The 19429-nt window shown below is 44.9% G+C and overlaps 1 protein-coding gene across 2 annotated transcripts in view; it reads left to right on the top strand.

The window, feature by feature from the left end:
• Positions 1–18110, top strand: part of STXBP4 (syntaxin binding protein 4) — a 120769-nt gene extending 102659 nt beyond the window's left edge. For both annotated transcript variants that reach the window (XM_033138725.1, XM_033138726.1), the window contains one exon: positions 17700–18110. In XM_033138725.1, coding sequence (XP_032994616.1) covers positions 17700–17820 — 121 coding nt within the window. In that variant the 3' untranslated portion in view covers positions 17821–18110. The remainder of the gene's footprint in view (positions 1–17699) is intronic.
• The last annotated feature ends 1319 nt before the right edge of the window (positions 18111–19429 follow it).

Consider the following 19429-nt stretch of genomic DNA (forward strand, 5'->3'; position numbering starts at 1 on the left):
GTCTCACTGCCAGATGTGAGGTGATTTTAAGATCCTTGGCATAACCTGATATCCTACTTCAGGGATCAGCAACCTTTTTCAGCCATGGGTCAGTCCACCATCCCTCAGACCTTGTGGTGGGCTGGACTATATTTTGAAGAAGAAAAAATGAACGAATTCCTATGCCCCACAAATAACCCAGAGATGCATTTTAAATAAAAACACACATTCTACTCATGTAAAAACACGCTGATTCCCATACCATCCGTGGGCTGGATTAGAAGGTGATTGGGCCGCATCCGCCCCATGGGCCTTAGTTTGGGGACCCCTGTCCTAGTTGACCCAACCTCTCTGTTGGCTTGTTCCACCTTACCCCTCCTCTAGGTGGGTCAGTATTGAGAAGGCAGCTGGGCCTCATCATACACTCCAATACTGGTTGTAGGCAAGGGGTTGTGGCACCCAAATAGTGCAGGCAATGCTATAGGAGTCCAGATTTGTCCTTTCATTAAAAATAGTGCCAGCCCAAAACATTATGTTGCCTGAAGTGAAGCCCAAATGGTGCACACAGAGAGCACACACTATGTTTCCTTCATCTGGAATGATCATCACATTTTATTTGTGAAAGCCTTACTGCATCACTCAGACACCAATTCCTGCCTTCATCTAACACACACCCTCCCATGTTGCCAACTGAAACAGCTCACTTCACCAGATGGGCGGGGTACAAATAATAAATTATTATTATCCTGCATTGTGAACTCAGCCCCGATTGAAAGGTGCATTGCAGTCACAAACGTGGATATTATTCAATCAATCATTGCTATACAGGGGGTTGGACTGGATGGCCCTTGTGGTCTCTACCAACTCTATGATTCTATGATTCTATACCCAAAACTCATGTAAAATACATCTATGCCAGGCATGGCCAAACTTGGCCCTCCAGCTGTTTTGAGACTACAATTCCCATCATCCCTGACCACTGGTCCTGTTAGCTAGGGGTGATGGGAGTTGTAGTCCCAAAACAGCTGGAGGGCCAAGTTTGGCCATGCCTGATCTATGCAGTGCACAAGATCTCGAAACCAAAACAACGTAGCGAAACAAAATGGAAGAGAAAAAAAAACACGTGGAAGAAGCCGAAGAGCAGAACAGGTTTGCTTGGCAAAAAGAGCAAATAACGTACCTGAGGAAGCTTGCCGAAATGAGTGCCTAAAGCTCTCATCCAGCTTTGTTTCACTAGGTAGAGAATTCCCTAACCCCGATGCCACCATACTAAATGCACAATTCGTGGTTGAGGACAATCTAACACCCGTCAGGGACCACCAGGTGTATATTGGTGTTGGATTTCAAAGATCAGGCCACAGTACAGGGAAGAAATGTGGTTTTTAAACCACATTTGAACATTTTAGTGTGGCAAATAATGCTTGTCTGGATGCAGCTCCAAGGCTAGGTGGAAAAAAGATCACTCAGCTGCTTGGCATCTTTATTTGCTTGTTCCTGTAGAAGCAGTGATAGCACTTCCTGGTAGAATAATAGAATTGTAGAGTTGGGAGGGGTCCCAAGGTTCATCTAGTCCGACCTCCTGTAATACAGGAATCTATTTGCCCAACGTGGGGCTCGAACCCACGACCCAGTAGAAGGAGTTCTTCCTAGGAGGCAGGGGTGGGGTGAGAAAAGCTGAGGTCTCTCTGCCTGTTTGCTTGCTTGCATGTTGTGTATGTGTGCCTCTCTTCCTGTCTTTCCTTTATCTTAGTCAATAACAAGGCGTCACTTCAAAATGTCCAATATGCTCAGCGTTCTAATAGAAAACTCGTATCATCAATGAAGAAAAAGAAAAAAAGATTAAGGGGGAAATATGCGTATGTGGGGAAAGTGAGACAATCTGTGCAAATGAATGACTTTTAAAGATCCCTCATGAGAAGCAATCCAGAGCTGACATTGAGAATATTTTGCGGTAACACACCATCTAAAACACAATGTCAGATTTCAATTTTTTTTTGGAAAGGGACGATCCTCTGGGGAGAGGTTTTTTTTAAAAAAAGAAAGAAAGAAAAAGAAACCTGCAAAGAATTAAAATCCAGTCCTATTTCCCCATTTGTTCTTTCGTCTCTCCCCCCCCCCAAATTAAAGGGCTTCCTTAATCATTTTCTTTTGGGCGGGCTGATCTTCAATGAATTTCATAGACGCAGGGCCTCTTGAGATGAATCAATGGACTTGAAAGAGAACTGGCAACTGTAGGAGGATCTTTAAAGAATTTCAAGTGCAGTCTTTGAAAAGACTTTGTGTCTCATCAGGGCATGGTAGCAACTTGAAACGAGTGGCCTATCTCTGGAGGGTTCTCTACATACCCAGGACTCTCAGTGCGAGAGGAAGTTTTTTGCAGGCAGGCCCCACTGAAGAAAATATGTACATGCTTACCTTTGTGTGCATGTCAGGCCCTTGTGCGCATGGGGAAGCCAGAGTGATGTGGCACCTACACTATCCTGGTTATTTTTAGCTGTTACTGCCTTGTATTGTCTGCTGCTTCTTAGGGTGCCATTTCTAGCATCCTTCTTGCCTTCCTGAGTCTGGTACCCACACTTCCTTTAGCAAAGAAAGAGAGCATACATTTGGGCAGTTAAAAAGGGTTTCCTGACAAACTCAGCAAAGGTCAGGTTCATGTGTTTTTCCACGCAGCAGCAGAAGCAGGAAAAAAACAGGCAGTATAACTTCAGTTCCCAAATGGCAAATGTTTCAAAATTATTTGTATAGAAGCACCAAAGTTGCTTGCTTAATCCACGCAGTGTAAACTTGGTGCATCCAGCTTAGACTGCCTTGCTAGTGCCATGTGGAATGTGTGAGAGAACAAAGAGTTTGGTAACCTTTCCTCCCAAGGTGAAATGAAGTGACCTAGCTAATCCGGGCAGGACAGCCTACTCTGTGGTCTTAACCCCTTCATGAATATCCCGCACACCTACTCACAGGCTCCCTCCATTGGCTGGAATGTGACTTGCATCCCGAATGCATGATCTGTGCCCTGCAATAACCGTGGCTACAGATTACGTGTTCAGCATCTATGCATAGTGGGGTGTGCACATATAGGGCTGTGTGCACAGTTGGTGACTGAAAGCCAGGGAGTAGGTTCAGCAAGTTCATTTCCGCCCTGACCCATTGAAGCCAGGCATCCATCCCTCAACCCTAGTGAGTTGTGACCCAGATTTCCGCAAGAAAGCCTCTGTCCAGTGACAAAGGTATCCTTTCTCTGGAGGAGAACATACTTGGAAGTGCTTCTGATCAGATGATCCCATTCAATGGGCTTTAATATAACTGTTGTGTATTTAAATAGGGATTAGTGGAATGGTTGGTACTTAACCGAACTCCTGCTAATACTATAACCCTCTTGTACCGCTTGGCTGTGAATTTTCAATCCATTCTTTCACTCTCTGGTATTTGGAAGAGCGGCAGTCATGAGGAGTTTAGAACTATTTTACCACTGGTCTCTTTCCAGAGCACAAAATTAGATACAGGAACGTTTCTTGGTTGTCATGACAATCATAATCCCCCCCCCCCAATCTCTCGATTCCTGATCTGCACTGCATCTGAATCCTCTAAACCTTATTTGGTTCTGCGCTTTGCTCCATATTGCATAGGAACTGGAGGTGGCTGTGGATTCATTATAAGTTCACAACATGCAAAAAAAAAGTGGGGGGGGATATTTAGTTCACTGTGGGTAATGGGGTCCTTTAAACGTTTGGTTCAGTACCAAGTACGTAGCCAGTAGCTTGAATCTATTAATTTGGGTAGCCGTTAATTGAATGCAATAAATGCTCCAGGAATATGGCAGCTGAATATCCCATAAGCTGGGGGAGAGCGTGCTGCTTAAGTTTCTATAAATATCTCTGAAGCAGAGTGGCGTAGCAGGATGAAACGCTGCATGAGAAATCAGAGCTTAGAAGGAGCTCAACCAGCTGGTTTGTGTTGCATGCTACAGCGGAGCACATTCGATGTGGATAACAGACAGGAATGAAACATTTATACAAAGACATGCTGATGATGGGGGAAACATTTCTGATCCCTGTGAGCTGGAACTGATAAAAACAATAAAACAATGAAGCATTTAAAAAAAAAATCACCAACCCATCCAGCATAATTCATGAGGTGCCTCGTGAAGTCAGATTCTATCTCTACTTGATCATCCAATTTATGGAACGTGATTTTGACCGATTCACATGACAAGAGACACACAGTAGCTGCTGAAGAGCCTAGAGGTCCCTCTTGTAACTGTGCGGAGAGGGAGTTGGCTTGCCCAAAGCTAACAGCCGCACAGTTCAATCTGGCATTATTACTTCCCTGGTTCCAAGCAGTTTTGGAGGTCAATAACATGAGGCAGAGGTGTGGAACTGAACCCTGCCAGCGGGCCAGATTCTTGTCTCCCCTCACCCTCTGTGAGCCAAGTTTCACAGGTGGACAAAACTCCATAGTTCAGTAAGGATGGGCTTAGAAATGTGTCATCAGCTCCCCGTGACCTTTCTGAACCCTTTCTGAGCAGGACATACAGCCGTCATAGGATAAGTCTTCAGTATCTTAGAGAAGCCTATGCTTTTCCTTAAGCCTAGTAGAATATAGTATGCAAAGTAGGGATACAGGTGGCGCTGTGGTCTAAACCACTGAGCCTCTTGGGCTTGCTGCTCAGAAGGTCGGCGGTTCGAATCCCCGCAACGGAGTGAGCTCTCATTGCTTTGTCCCAGCTCCTGCCAATCTAGCAGTTTGAAAGCACACCAGTGCAAGTAGATAAATAGGTACCGCTGCGGAGGGAAGGTAAACGCTGTTTCCATGCACTCTGGCTTCTGTCCCGGTGTCCCGTTGCGCCAGAAGCAGTTTAGTGATGCTGGCCGCATGACCCGGAAAGCTGACTGTGGACAAACGCCGGCTCCCTCGGCCTGAGAGCGAGATGAACGCCGCAACCCCATAGTCGCCTTTCACTGAACTTAACCGTCCTTTACCTTTACCTATTATGCAAAATAAGTAAAAGACGCAAATTATGTGCACAACTTATGCAGATCATGGAAACTGGTTTTTCATTCTGTGGTTTTGGATTGCCCTGGGTTTCAGATTAAGGTCTCAGACATGTTGTTGTATCAGTTTTGCTCACGTATTTACCCCCACAATGGCATCGCTTATTTCTCTCTCTCAAATTTATTCTGGATTTGCCTTTTCTGTAGAAAATGCAATACGTTTTTTAAGAAAGTGCTGGCAACAGTCCATTTGCAAGATCTGAATAACTTGCCAACTATATTAATCTCCCACCTGGACCCATTCTAAAGAGCATGTGGGAGGGAGACAATTGAAAAACTCACATAGTTTTGAATGGGCTACACTGCAGGCACGGCACCAAAGAACATAGTAGCCACACCTGCACGTTTCAAAGCAAGCCACCGCAGGCGGTCTCTTCTATCCTCCTGCCGTATCCAGCTTTGCCATATTGTAGCTCAGCATCATGAGACTAACTCCCCAAAGTAGGCAAGGTCTTGCTATCCTCCCACACCTGCCCACCGCTTGCATATGTGTAAAATTTCAAAGGGATTTTTGCCCCTATCAAATTTGCTTTGCTATCTGCCTTAACAAAGCAAAAAAATAAGCAAACTCCAGCTCTTTCAAATACACTGTGTACTGTCAGAGGTAGCAGTGTTTTAGATGAGTATTCCTCGAAGCCACTGTTCAGAGTAACGCTTGCTATGACCTGGAAACTGCTTTTAAAGTGAGGCCTTTTGCCAAAGAAAATGTGAGTTGCACCCCTAATATCTTAAGGGTTTTTTTCCCCTACACAAACATGAGAGAGAAAGAGAGCCCTTAATTTGCAAATACGTTTGCAAGCCCTACAAGACTTTGAAAAGAAATGTCCGTGCCACTTTTCTTTTGCAATGTAGCTGAACAAGAAGTAGTCAAAGCTTCAGTCCCATGCACAATTTCCTGCTAGTTACTCCCACTGAATGTGGTGAGGCTTACTCATGAGTAAATATGCATAAGACTGGGCTGTAAAACAACAAATCTGACAGCATGCGGAACTAGGGATCCAAAGCAGACTTAACTGACCCACAGCAAATGGATCCTGGTGTTGATGGGAATATGGCTCCCCTTTGGAATCTGCAGCCTAACAGATCACTGCAAGGTGGCCGAGGCTTTTATTGCCATTTATTACCTTCCCTTCACCCTAAAGCTCCTGTTCCTTTTCACTCTGCCATAGCTCCCTTAGTGATTTTGAACACTTTGTCATTTATGAACCATCTCAAATTGATTTCACAATTTCAGTAAAACCATATACAGTGGTACCTTGGTTCTCAAACGCCTTGGTACTCAAACAACTTGGAACCCAAACAGTGCAAACCCACAAGTAAGTGCTCTGGTTTGTGAACTCTTTTCAGCAGCCGAACGTGCCCCATTTTGAGTGTTACGCTTCCGATTTGAGTGCCACACTTCCAGTTTGAGTGTTACACTGAGGTCTGTCTGTTTTTGCTACTTATTTTGAGTTTTCGTTTTGCGGCTCTTTTTTGTGACTGTGTGGAACCCAGTTCAGCTACTGATTGATTGATTGATTGCGTGACTGCAGTAAATTGTTTATTGCTTTCATTTTATGGAGCAATGGTCTCGTTAGATAGTAAAATTCATGTTAAATTGCTGTTTTAGGGGTTTGGGACGGTTTAATCCATTTTGCACTACTTTCTATGGTAAAATGTGCCTTGGTTTTGGAACGCTTTGGTTTTGGAACGGACTTCCGGAACGGAATAAGTTTGAGAACGAAGGTACTACTGTATAGAACAAAAGCATGGATAAAAAAGTTTCAAATCCAATGCAGGTTCCGACCCGGAAAAAAATATCTGTTGAAAGAAGAAAATCTTAATAGATACTGGAAAGACAGTAGAGGTTGTGTCTGTCTGATATATTATGGGAGGGAGTTTGAAAAGGTAGCTGCCATTACACCAAAAGCCCAATTCTGACATCAGGCAGAATGGACAATCCTGATAGCATGCTATCTTCAGCTGTCCCCTTCTGCAGAGCAGAGTGATCGGTTCAGTGTACATATTGCATATACTTAAGCAGTGTATACCAAGGCCTATAAATAAGCATGTGTCCCTTTTCATGGGAGATTCTGATTGCATTCACTTGAAAGACCTGGAGTAACCTTACATATCTTGAGGTGCCATTTACAATAGGTAAACAGGCTCTGCAGCGTTAGAAAGGCAAAAGAAGAGTGGAGGTTCTGTTGGTCTTCTTCTGAAACCATCAGATACACAGGGCTGTCTCCAATGCTAGTCTTACTCAGAGCAGACCCACTAAAATTAATAGTCATGACCAACTCGAGTCCATTCATTGCATTGGGTTTACTCTGAGTGGGACCAGCACTGAACACAACTCATAGCATCTCAGTCATTCTGAACACTTCAGATGGAAGTGTTAAATGGCCTCCTCGGGCATTTAAAGGTAAAGGACCCCTGACAGTTAAGTCCAGTCGCAGACGACTCTGGGGTTGCGACGCTCATCTCGCTTTACTGGCCAAGGGAGCCGGCGTTCGTCTGCAGACAGCTTCTGGGTCATGTGGCCAGCATGACTAAGCCGCTTCTGGCGAAACCATAGCAGCGCACAGAAACGCCGTTTATCTTCCTGCTGGGGCGGTACCTATTTATCTACTTGCACTTTGACATGCTTTTGAACTAAATAGAAGTGTGCATGCACACGAAAGCTCATACCAAGAACAAACTCAGTTGGTCTCTAAGGTGCTACTGGAAAGAATTTTCTATTTTGTTTCGACTATGGCAGACCAACACGGCTACCCACCTGTAACTGGTGCTTTTGAACTGCTAGGTTGGCAAGAGCTGGGACCGAGCAACAGGAGCTCACCCCATTGCGGGGATTCAAACCACTGACCTTTTGATCAGCAAGCCCAAGGCTCAGTGGTTTAGACCACAGCGCCACCCGCGTCCCTATCCTCAGCCATTTAGCGTGGTCCTAATCAGGACTCCCTTTGCCCCTCATCCCTACCAATGCTTCACCTAACTAAGGGGTGGAGAAACTATGACTCCAACTCCCATCAGCCCCAGCCAGCATGACTAATGATCAGGGATGATGGGTGTTGTGGTCCAGCCAGCAACATCTGGAGGGCCGGGTGTTGGCCTTCCTTAACATAGCTGCTCCAGACTCCCTCTCTTCTGTTTATCACAAGAATTGGTGGTCATTGCTGCCACCGCCAGCCTTTCCCCCCACTTTCTTTAAGTCGCTGCTTCCTTGCCTAGCATCTGGTTCTTGAGGATTCCTGGTCCATTTCCCATTCTTTCCCATAGCATTCTGCCCTTCCTTTGTTCCCTTGTTGTCCCAGGACAGCCCTGGTACCTGCACCAAGGTGGAATGGCTGATGATCAGGTGTCTCCCCTTTTTTCCCCCCAATCCAGAATTTTCCTGTGACCCCAGGCCAACTGGCTACCAAATAAACAGAAGTTATTAAAAGACATGTTGATGTTTAAGGTCAAGCCATCTGGTTTTGATTGTAGAAATAAGTAACTTCCCAAGCTGTCGGCGTGTTCTGGGTCCCTTCAAATTGTCTCTGCCAGCTGCTCCTGAGAGAGATTTACTGTACTTGCTTCAGTTTTTGTTCTTTTGCTTTCTTTGGACCTTACATTCCCCTGCAAATCTGGAAAGCAGAAATATTGCAATGAAGACGAAAGTGATTGAATCCTGTGAAGGGTAGCAAAAAATCCTGCGAAGGGTAGCAAAAAAAGGATTGGAAAAAGACCACTTCCTGGGAGTCAGGAATTTATTTTATGGAATTGTTAAATGTGTCTTTGTCTCTTAATAAGCAGGCTTTTAAAAAAAAATGCAAATTGCATCTGCTGTGGGGACTAATAAGGAGGAGTTTAACCCTTTTCTCTCCCATTGCAGCCCTAAGGAATATCACTCATCAAATGTTAGTATTTCATTGAGTGGAAATCCAGCTTCTGAAGAGGGATTTTCCTCAGGAGCACTGGGTGAAAGGGGTTAAATTCTCCCCTGCACATTGGCTTGGATTCTATTAAATTAGCAGTGTGCTGCCCCCTGCCCCACCCCCGATGCAATTTGCATTTTAAATGTGTGGACATGCATTTAACCATCCGCAACCTTTGGAGAGACTCTCAGTTAAAGTAGAAAACAGCAGGCTAGCTGGAAAATTCGAACCCTCCCTCCTCACACCCATGCATGCACACATACACACCGCCCCAGACTAGCCCTCTTCACTGATGTTCCCCCACATGCATGTCAGGGAGGACGTATTTCTAATATCGCAATGTTCCCCCAAAACAGTAAATCTGGGATTATCTCATTGGACTGATTATGTCAAAGCTCTTTAGCCACAGCACTCTCAGAGGGCTATAAATAAGTGGCAAGGCAGGCGGTAATCATTTCTGTGCGTAAGCCGTCTCTGCTATATTGTGTGGCTGGGTCCATGATGTTGGGTGGACTTAGGGTTGACTTATAAGCATTTGCTGTCCGCTGAAGAGGCAGGGTCAAGGTGGAAGAGACAAAAGGCCCCGAGCCAAAGTACTGCAGAGCTGCAACACACACACCCCTACCTGTAGCTCCATGTGAACAAAGGTTTTATCCATGCTAGTGGCAAATCAAACGTACCAAAATTTAGCAAGCTTATGTACACATTGGTGTGTGTCCCCCGTTAGCAGTTTCTGACCAGGCAAATGCACCAGCTGCCTGACACAAACGATTCACCTTTACAGTGGTGCCCCGCTAGACGAAAATAATTTGTTCTGCGAAAATTTTCGTCTAGCGGGTTTTTCGTCTTGCGGAGCGGCAATGACAGCCGCGCTCCGCAAAACGGAAAAAAAGACGAAAATTTTTCGTCTTGCGAGGCAGCCCCATAGACTTTTTCGTCTAGGAGGGCAGTCTTCCGCTAGACGAATGCATTCCACAGCTCTTCCCATGCGCTCAGATGCAGAGGTCCTGTCTTGCACCCAAAATTGGGGGGAGGCGATCAGGGGTGAAGGAAGGGGGTGCAGTGGGGTACGGTCCGTCCCGGGTGTCACCACTGAGGCGCCCGATCAGCGCCCGATCAGCTTGTTCCGCCGTTGAAGGCGATGCATGCGCGACATCTTGCCCTCAGGAAAAGGCCGAGCGGGGAACCCGGCACAGTGCGGCTTCTTCTCTCACACTGAGGAGGAGCCAACCATTGAACCGCATTGTGCTTGGACTCCTCCATCCCTTCAACAGGCCCGGCCCTCTGCCAGCAAATATTGAGGTGGTCAAAGACCCCTCCACCCCTAAGAGTTGGCACACCTTCCCAGAGGTCCCTCTTCCACCTAATGACTGCTCTGAGCACTGATGGGGCCCCTCTTCATCAATCCAAACAAAACAAGGGAGGATCCTTTCTAGATCTTTAAGGGAAGATGTCCCAACTAAGCGTCAGATTTAGTGCTGTAGCACTGCTATGATACAGAACACAGACAGCACATATCCGTGGCTTCTGAAATATTATGGCTGCTATTTAAGCCCACTGCATGCCAAGCCCTGATCCTCCTAGCGATATGATTTGATATTTGCAGCTTACAGTAATGCCCTGAAGCTACGAGATGAATGGTTTTTGCCTTTGGCTATTACAGCGTTTTAAGTTCTCAGTTGTGCTTCTGTTAATTGTTACTCTATTCGAATGAAGACAGTTGATGTAACAGGTTTTTTCTGATTTGTTTATTTGCCAGCAGCTTTTGAGTATTTATTGGATGCAAAGGTGAGATTAAAATGTTCTAAAATGAATAAAAATAGAAAAATGTAAACAAACAAAAATATGAAGATGCTTAAGGCTGGTCCATGTGGTGAAGACAGACATAACGTTCAAATGCAGAAATAACGTTCGAAGACAAACATAATGTTCTAAGTGTGATTTGAAATGAAGGAGAGCTGAATATTACACACACAAACACTTTTGTAGGGCCATTCATCGACTTTCAGAAGGGGGGTGAATTTAACTGAAAATTCAGCTTTACCTTAAATATGAGGTTGCCATCACTCCCAGGGGCCATGCAGCTGCTTCAGGCAGTGGCATTGTTTTTTGGATTCCAGAAAACAAAGTCCTCAGCTACCTCATATCTGAGATTACTGTATTGAAGGGGTTGGACTAGATGGCTCTCGGGGTCCCTTCCAATGTGAGCATTAAAAGCCCATTTGCAGATAGAAAACTCAGTCTCTTACAGCAAAGTGCAGCAGAAGCAACTGTGGTTGGAAAGTAACATCTAAGGTTTTATTTATAAAGCAAATAACAAAACAACAAGACAACTCTCACATCCATCTTCTTCAGCAGAGGGGTAAAGAGAGAGAGGGAGGAGACATTTAAATAGTTCCGATACTCATGCATCAATTAAGTAATTAAAGGCAACCCGCAACATTATGCAATGTGAGAATGAGACATTACAATACTGACACAATTCTGTGATCAAAATTACCATTAAACTCATCTGTCTTCTTAAGATCACTCCAGTCTTCCACCACCTGCACCTGAAAATTATGAAACTCACCTGAGCAAAATACTTTGGCCCAGCACTAGTTTGGAGCTAACATTTGCTCTGTTCTCAGGTGTTCTGAGACGGTTCAGTTGGTGAGAACATGGCGCTGATCACGACAATTTTGCAGGTTCGAAGAGCTGCAAAAGATTCCTGCATTGCAGGGGGCGGTCCTAAGGGTCACTTCCAATTCTGGAGCGGTACCTATTTGTCTGCTTGCACTGGCGTGCTTTCAAACTGCTAGGTTGACAGGAGCTGGGACAGAGCAACGGAAGCTCACCCCGTCACAGGGGTTTGAACCGCCGACCTTCTGATCCGCAAGCCCAAGAGGCTCAGTGGTTTAGACCACAATGCCACCCGCGTCCTAAACCCTTAGTTGATTATTATTGATTATAACCATCCGAAGTAGGTTCCTAATAAATATATTTTCTCCTTGATGGCACCTCTCCACCGAAGTAGCTTCCAAACCTACAAAAATTTGTTCTCTACTGCCTGGCAACATGTACGTTATTTAAGGGCTTTCAAAGCGCTCTGAAAAAAAGAAAAAAAGAAAATGCCTTTCCAATTTACCGAGGTTTCCCTGCTTGGTTGCCTTAATGCAAGTGTTACTTTCCATAACTGTCCACAAGATTTACAAAGCTGGGCCCAGCTGAGGTCAATGTCATCTGCTTTCAGGAAGCAAGCGAAAGCTTGCATTTGTGCATACCACTTTGAGTGTTGTTGTTTGTTACGATCAAGCGGCGGTAAGAATTTAATGAAATTAATAAATAATAAATGTTCAGCCTTCTCATGTTCCTAGTCCTTAGTGAGGGGGCAATGTCCCACAAAGGAAAATGCTTGCACATTTCTTTGGAAGGAGACATCAGGGGTTAATTGGTTTCCTTTTTTCAGTTCCAGTTTCCAGCTATTGACATTTTTGCTATTATTTATGCTTGGAAGGTAGCATAGCTATTGGCGTTTTAATGGTCATATTGAGTTTGTCTTTACAAAAGGCAGTGCGCTTTGGGCTCTCATCTGAGGTGGAGGGAGAAATGGAATACATATTGAAATTAGTCATAGCAGTAGTAAATTTTAGCAACTAAATAAAGGCATACCGTATTTTTCGCTCCATAGGGCGCACCGGACCATAGGGCGCACCTCGTTTTTAGAGGAGGAAACCCAGGGAAAAAAAATTTTCCCCTGTTTTTCCTCCTCTAAAAGCCCTGTTTTTTTGAGGATCAGCTAAAAGTTTAGCAACTTTTTTGCAAAGGGAGAAACCCTGTTTTTTTGAGGATCAGCTAAAAGTTTTGCAGCTTTTTTGCAAAGAGAAAAACGCTGTTTTTTTGAGGATCAGCTAAAAGTTTTGCAGCTTTTTTGCAAAGGGGGAAAAGCAAAGCTCCTTTTGCAAAGGGGGAAAAGCAAAGAGGAAAAGCCCCGTTTTTATGGGGCTCAACTCACATTTCTGCAGCTTCTAAAGGAAAGGGAGCCTTTTCTACAGTTTCCAGACAGATAATCTAATCAGCCAGTCACATGTCGCTGGGGAAACAAACAACCTCCCTCTGCAGCACATTCAACAAAGGAGGGCGGGGCAAGAGGGCGGGGCTGAAAGGGAGCCGGGACTCTTATCTCTCTCCCGATCTCTTGCTGATCAGCTACTGAGCTGGGTCCTTTCAACATCCCCCTTTTCTCTTTGTAAAATAAAAAGCATGATCCTCTTTTGGCCCCTGGGCAATTCAGCTCCAGGGACCACCATTCGCTCCGTAAGACGCACAGATATTTCCCCTTACTTTTTAGGAGGGAAAAAGTGCGTCTTATGGAGCGAAAAATACGGTAATTAGCAGTCATAATTACTTTACTGTGTGTCTACCGCAGCCTTCATCTGTGGCTTAACGTTCATCCTGAGCTCTCCTCTTGAACCTGCCGGCATTAAAGGCTACAGAAAAGTGGAAGGACGCACCTCAGCCAGCCAAATCCTGGTGTTCTTATCCAGTCTACATTTGAGAAGCAATTCTAGCAACAACAACAACAAAAAACCACCCTTCAGCCTCGATTGTAGTATTAGAGATATATGCGGCCCGTCTGCTTGAAAGATGGGTTAATCTAATTAACGCATCTCAGGTTTAAAATGGGAGAGAGTTTCCCCGGTCTAGATTTATACAGTGTTCTCGGTCATAATAATAAGACAACCTCCTTCATCCCTGCTTTTGCCTGTCGTGCTCAATTTAACATTAGCTTGGTACGGCCGGGAGAAAGGCAGGAATAGAGGGATGATGCCGTCATTCATTCATCCACCCGTCATCCTCGGAACAGACTGATCTCTCCACCGGTAAGTCAGGGCTATAGCCCTGTGACGTAAAAGCTAGCCTTCAGCTATTGAATGGGGGAAACGTGACCGAGCGATTGCTGCGGCAAAGAAGGAATAGCCTTCCCACCACTCTCAAGGGGCCCCAGGCTGGCTCTGCATGGAACAACGCAGGGGGCGCAATGTGCTTTGCCTCGTGTTTCCCCACCATCGGTGTCCCCTCGCTTTGCTCCCTCCCTCCCCCCCCCCATGCACCCTTCATGCCGTCTCGCCATGCAAACTGTTTTCCGGACACGACGGGGCTTTTTTTTGCAAAGGAGGCTTGCAGGCTCCTGCTGTGCTCATTTAGCACACACCTCGCCGGGCATCCTTCGCTGTCGGTGGCGCAAACAATGGTATTCCAAGACTGTAGTCAGGTGGTTTTGTATTGTGTCAAGACTCGACCACGTTGTACTGAGCATGCCAGATAGTCTCCCCGCCCACCCCGAATCCTGCATTACAGCTGCCAAGTAGATAAAGAACTCCACAACTTTTAAAAGGCATCTGAAAGCAGCCCTGTATCAAGAGGTTTTTAATGCGTTGTTGCATTTTTCTATGTGTTGTCAGCCAGAAAAATACCTTGACACCTCCACTTGCGTAACCCATTCTGGTGCTGCAGGTACCCCCCCCCCCCCAAAAAAAAAAAAATTGCATGAAGAACCCCAGGAGAAAGATTTAATCCTGTTGAGGATACAGTTCCTCTGCATAGACCAGTTTGTATGACACTGAGCACAATGTTTTTGTATCACAGACCCTCCACATGTCCCTATTTTCCAGGGTCAGGAGGCCTTTTCTGGACTGTTTGGGAAAGCACTACAAGCAAATGAAATTGCAGGCAGGATTCGAGAAAGGGGCAGCGGAAGAAAAATGATAAAAGTAACTGTTTTAGAGGGATTTCTGCAATAGACAAGAGTTGGCTATATAATGCAGGAGAAAAGGGTTTGAACAAAACACGGTGGGTGTGGGGAGTCAATACATAAAAATGTAACCATTTAATTTGATATTTTTTTGGAAATTAAATAAGAAATTATATGGAGGGGGGAAGAAAGGGACATTTCTGAATAAAGCATGTGCTGCGTTTTATTAGCTCCCTTGTTATTCATCGAAACGGTTTTAATTTATTGACTCGGCTGTTTAAGGGTGTTGCAACAGGTTTATTAAGTGCATCTCTCCCGGGACCCTTATGCAGTAGGTGGAAACGTTACCGAGAGGCTATTGTGGCATTTTCATTGTTAAACCGTCTTTCCTATTGTCTGGTTTGTTGGTTTTTTCCTTTGCTGTTATTGTCTTCGTTGTGGTATGTTATTGTTAACTGTCTTTGTACTTCCTGTTGGAAAGAAAAGCAGGTCACTGGCATTAAGATGAAACGAAATGGAAATGAATGTTTCGGGCAAGCACCCTGAGGAAAATAGGCACAGTTTTTCAGAGGACGCTTAAGGTGGTTGCAGGTGGAAGAATCGCCTACGTTTTACTCCAACTCTTTGTTGGAGCGCTTTCCCCAAATTTCTCCATTTTATTTAGGTTAATTAAAGGAAATGGCAATGAGACCCCTCTGTGGAGTTACTGGCTCCCACCCCTATTTACGAAGCAATGGAGGCAGACTTATGGGAACTCTAGCAGGAAAGCCAGGAAAGGCAAAGGGGAGGGATAGCAAGCTGACCAAAAGTCCAGAGGTAGCATTATTATCGATTTACGACAGGGTGGAAGGTTTGCAGGCTTTGAAAGAATTGCTCCCAAATTTATTGACAGCTGCACGAATTATGATAGCTAGGAAGTGGAAGGGGCAAGCAGAATGTAAAATGGAAAAGTGGTATAAAGAGGTGTGGGATATAGCTATTAATGACAAATGTGCCATTAAGGTAAGATGGGGAATATGCACGATAAATTATTTTGAGGAGATACGGAGGGTGTTTGTAGAATTTGTACTGTTAAAACAGAAAGGGGTCAAACCATCGCAAGAGGTGTTGAAATTTTGGGAGGTTGGATAGTTACAATGGAATGGTCTTGCTGGTGGGGTGCACATTTTTATTCTTATGTATTATTACTACTTTGTCAAGCAAACAAACAAAAAAAAAGAAAAAAAAAGGAGGGATGACATAATTCAGCTTCAGAGCCAGTTTGTAAATATGTGAGCGTCATTTCGGACAGCATCTTTCCGACGTCCTTATTTCATCAGATTGTCAAGGGAAACTTTTTTAAAAATCCAAATGAAGGTATTGACAAGGCCAGCAACATGCTGTTAACTTGGGCTATCACCTTAATAGGACTTCTGGGTTTCCTTTGGTGCAATCCGACCGCCTTATCCTTTGACTTCCGCATGAGCACCATTTTGTTCATTTGTTTCATTTGTTTATTGATGGGCTATTCTGGATACTAGGAGGGAAATAAATTACAATTTTACATTTAAAAACAACAACAGGAGAACAGCAAATGAAGCCGCTAGGGTTTGTGATGGTTAGGGTAGCCGTATGTTCTACTTTCCAGGGACGCAGGTGGCACTGTGGTCTAAACCAGTGTTTTTCAACCTTTTTTGGGAAAAGGCACACTTGTTTCATGAAAATAATCACAAGGCACACCACCATTAGAAAATGTTAAAAATATTAACTCTGTGCCTATATTGACTATATATAAAGTAATTCTCTTGAATAGGAATCAAATAAACAATTTTTTCCCATGGCACACCAGGCAACATCTCGCGGCACACTAGTGTACCGCGGAACAGTGGTTGAAAAACACTGGTCTAAACCACTGAGCCTCTTGGGCTTGCTGATTCGAAGGTCGGCAGTTCAAATCTCCACGACGGGGTGAGCTCCCTTTGCTCTGTCCCAGCTCCTGCCAACCTAGCAGTTCAAAAGCACGCCAGTGCAAATAGATAAACAGGTACCGTTGCGGCGGGAAGGTAAACAGCGTTTCCGTGCGCTCTGGTTTCCGTCTCGGTGTTCTGTTGCACCAGAAGCAGTTTAGTCATGCTGGCCACATGACCCGGAAAGCTGTCTGTGGACAAATGTTGGCTCCCTTGGCCTGAAAGTGAGATGAGCGCTGCACCTCATAGTCACCTTTGACAGGACTTAACCATCCAGGGGTCCTTTACCTTACCTTTTCCAGAGGACAGCCCTCTATTGGAGGTGTCCTCTTCTGAAGGTTGTCTCGGCCCAAGGTCAAGAACCACAAGAAGGAAGAGCCCCAGGAAATTCCCATCAACAGTTAGCACCTGGGCAACAGACCAGAGAGGTGAATTATGCTGTATATCTGTTGAAATTATAGCCTCCCCGCCCCCCACATTCACCTCTGTCAATGTACATTTTGCGTTCCTTTTTTGCCACCCTACTGATAGCTCCCTTGAGTCTTCGTAACTTCCAGGACACTCTTTACAAGTGGCTCTCCCTTCTCCTTTGAGAGGGGCTGGTGGAAGAAGCCACCATTTTATAGAGAAGCATGGTTTGCTTTATTGTCATGAAAGGTCTTGAGCTGGTTAGCTTTTGAGTACATTTCTGAGCACAATTTATGACTATAAAAAAATCCTAAATGGCCTCGGCCCTGGTATACCTGAAGGAGCATCTCCACCGCCATCATTCAAGCCAGGACACTGAGGGTCTTCTGGTGGTTCCCTCACGGCGAGAAGTGAGGTTACAGGGAGCCAGGCAGAGGGCCTTCTCGGTAGTGGCGCCCGCCCTGTGGAGCACCCTCCCATCAGATGTCAAGGAAATAAAGAACTACACAACTTTTAGAAGACACCTGAAGGCAACCCTGTATTGGGAAGTTTTTAATGCTTAGCATTATGTTTTTACATGTGCCGGAAGCCGCTGGGGAAACCCAGCCAGATGGGCGGGGTACAAATACAATTGTTGTTTTTGTTGTTGTTCACTCTCTCTCCTTTTTTTGCTCCCCTCCAGCCACGTCACTCAGACAACGTCCTGGATCCATCCTGTCACCCACGTACTGGCCTTGCCACGTTCCGAAGAGAACGAGGAGGAGGAGGAGAGCTTCAGAGAGCTTCCGGATCCCAAAGGCTGAGAACATCGGCTGGCGAAAAACAGATGCAAATGGTGGTATCATCCCAGTTGTCAAGAGAGGACCCACTTCCAATAGTCTAGCTCCCATGAACTAGTTCTGTCTGAAACAATCTATCAACGTTGCTCTCGCTTGTGTGGTCTGCAGGCTAAATAAGTCGCTGCCTGCGTCAACGGACTTTCTCTGGCGTATAGATGAACCCAGCCGCACAGATCAAGCGCCTGTGACGATTTGCAGCAAGTATTGCAAGCACATCTGGGTTTTTAAAAAACAAACTACGGCAATTCACACCTTCTTCTCCGCCTAATGCTATTGGTCCTTTGTATATCTATAGCCTGTACGTATAAAAGACAATCCCCAACATTCCACCAGTAGTTTTTTTTTGCTCATAAACGAGTTGATGGTTGCCATTAACGGAGAAAAGTCAAGCAAAACAATCACGGGCAAAGTTGTGGCTTGCGCGAAATCCGCCCTCCGCCCCTGATGCTGTGACCCAGCCCTCGGCGACAGTAGTTTTTGGAAGATTTCGGGGATTCTCCCAGAGCGGATGGCGCTCGTCCACTTTTGGTTCCAGCTGAATCAGCAGGGGAAGGCTTTAAGAGGACAGAATCTGCTGGAGTTATCAAGAGGCGATGGAAACACAGGGGTGTACAAGCTTGTTTCAACAGATCAAGAGAGTATCGGCTTAATGACTCAGCAGCATGCTTCTTGAATGATTTGGACAGGATAGCCCAGACTAGACATTCCTCTTCTCCCGTTCCTTTGGCAAATTAAACAATCTATGGCCTATTAAACTGTGGGGAGGGAGGGGTTATTGTTTTCGTTTGTTGTTATGCTGCCTATTTTCAGGGGCGTAGCAAGGTAAATTGGTACCCAGGGGCAAAAAATTTTTTGTCTCCCCCCCCCCCCCGAGGCATGGGAAGGTCAGGTGGTACCCGGTGCGGAAAATTTCTTGTCAACCCCCCCGCAAAAATGGTTTTATGTTATTTCATATTTTCTTACAAAGGAATAATAACAAGTAATAATAATAATAATAAACTTTTATTTATATCCCACCCTCTTCGGCCGATGTCAGGCTCAGGGTGGCCTACATCAGATACATAACATTGGTATAACATCAAACAATAATTAAATTACCTCCTAAAAACATCTCAAAATCAAATTAAAGTCTAATTAGATGGCTTTCCACAGGGTTGGGGTTGGGAACCGTAAGTGTTCTCTGAACTGAAATTTCCGCCTTCATGACATAGGAAAACAGCCAAGTGAACAGCTATTTTGGTGGAGGAGGGTCAAGATATTAACCGATATGCATGAAATTTCATATATAGCTGTATAATCCCTAGTATAGTAAGATAAGACCTTCGGAGCAGGCATTTTCAAAAAAAGTTTTCAAAATAAATAAATAAAAAATGTTTCAATTAAAAAAAATTGTTCCTTGATAATTTGTCACCCCCTCCATTATGGAACCAGGGGCGGCCCGCCCCCCTTGCTATGCCCCTGCCTATTTTTATGTTCTTATATTTCACACTGCCCTCCATCTTCGGATGGAGATTTTCATCATGATTAGCCATTTTGCTAGGGGATGATACAGAGTTTCATTGGGTAGCAAGGG

Source organism: Lacerta agilis, chromosome 2, assembly GCF_009819535.1.
Source record: "Lacerta agilis isolate rLacAgi1 chromosome 2, rLacAgi1.pri, whole genome shotgun sequence".
Lineage (NCBI taxonomy): Eukaryota > Metazoa > Chordata > Lepidosauria > Squamata > Lacertidae > Lacerta > Lacerta agilis.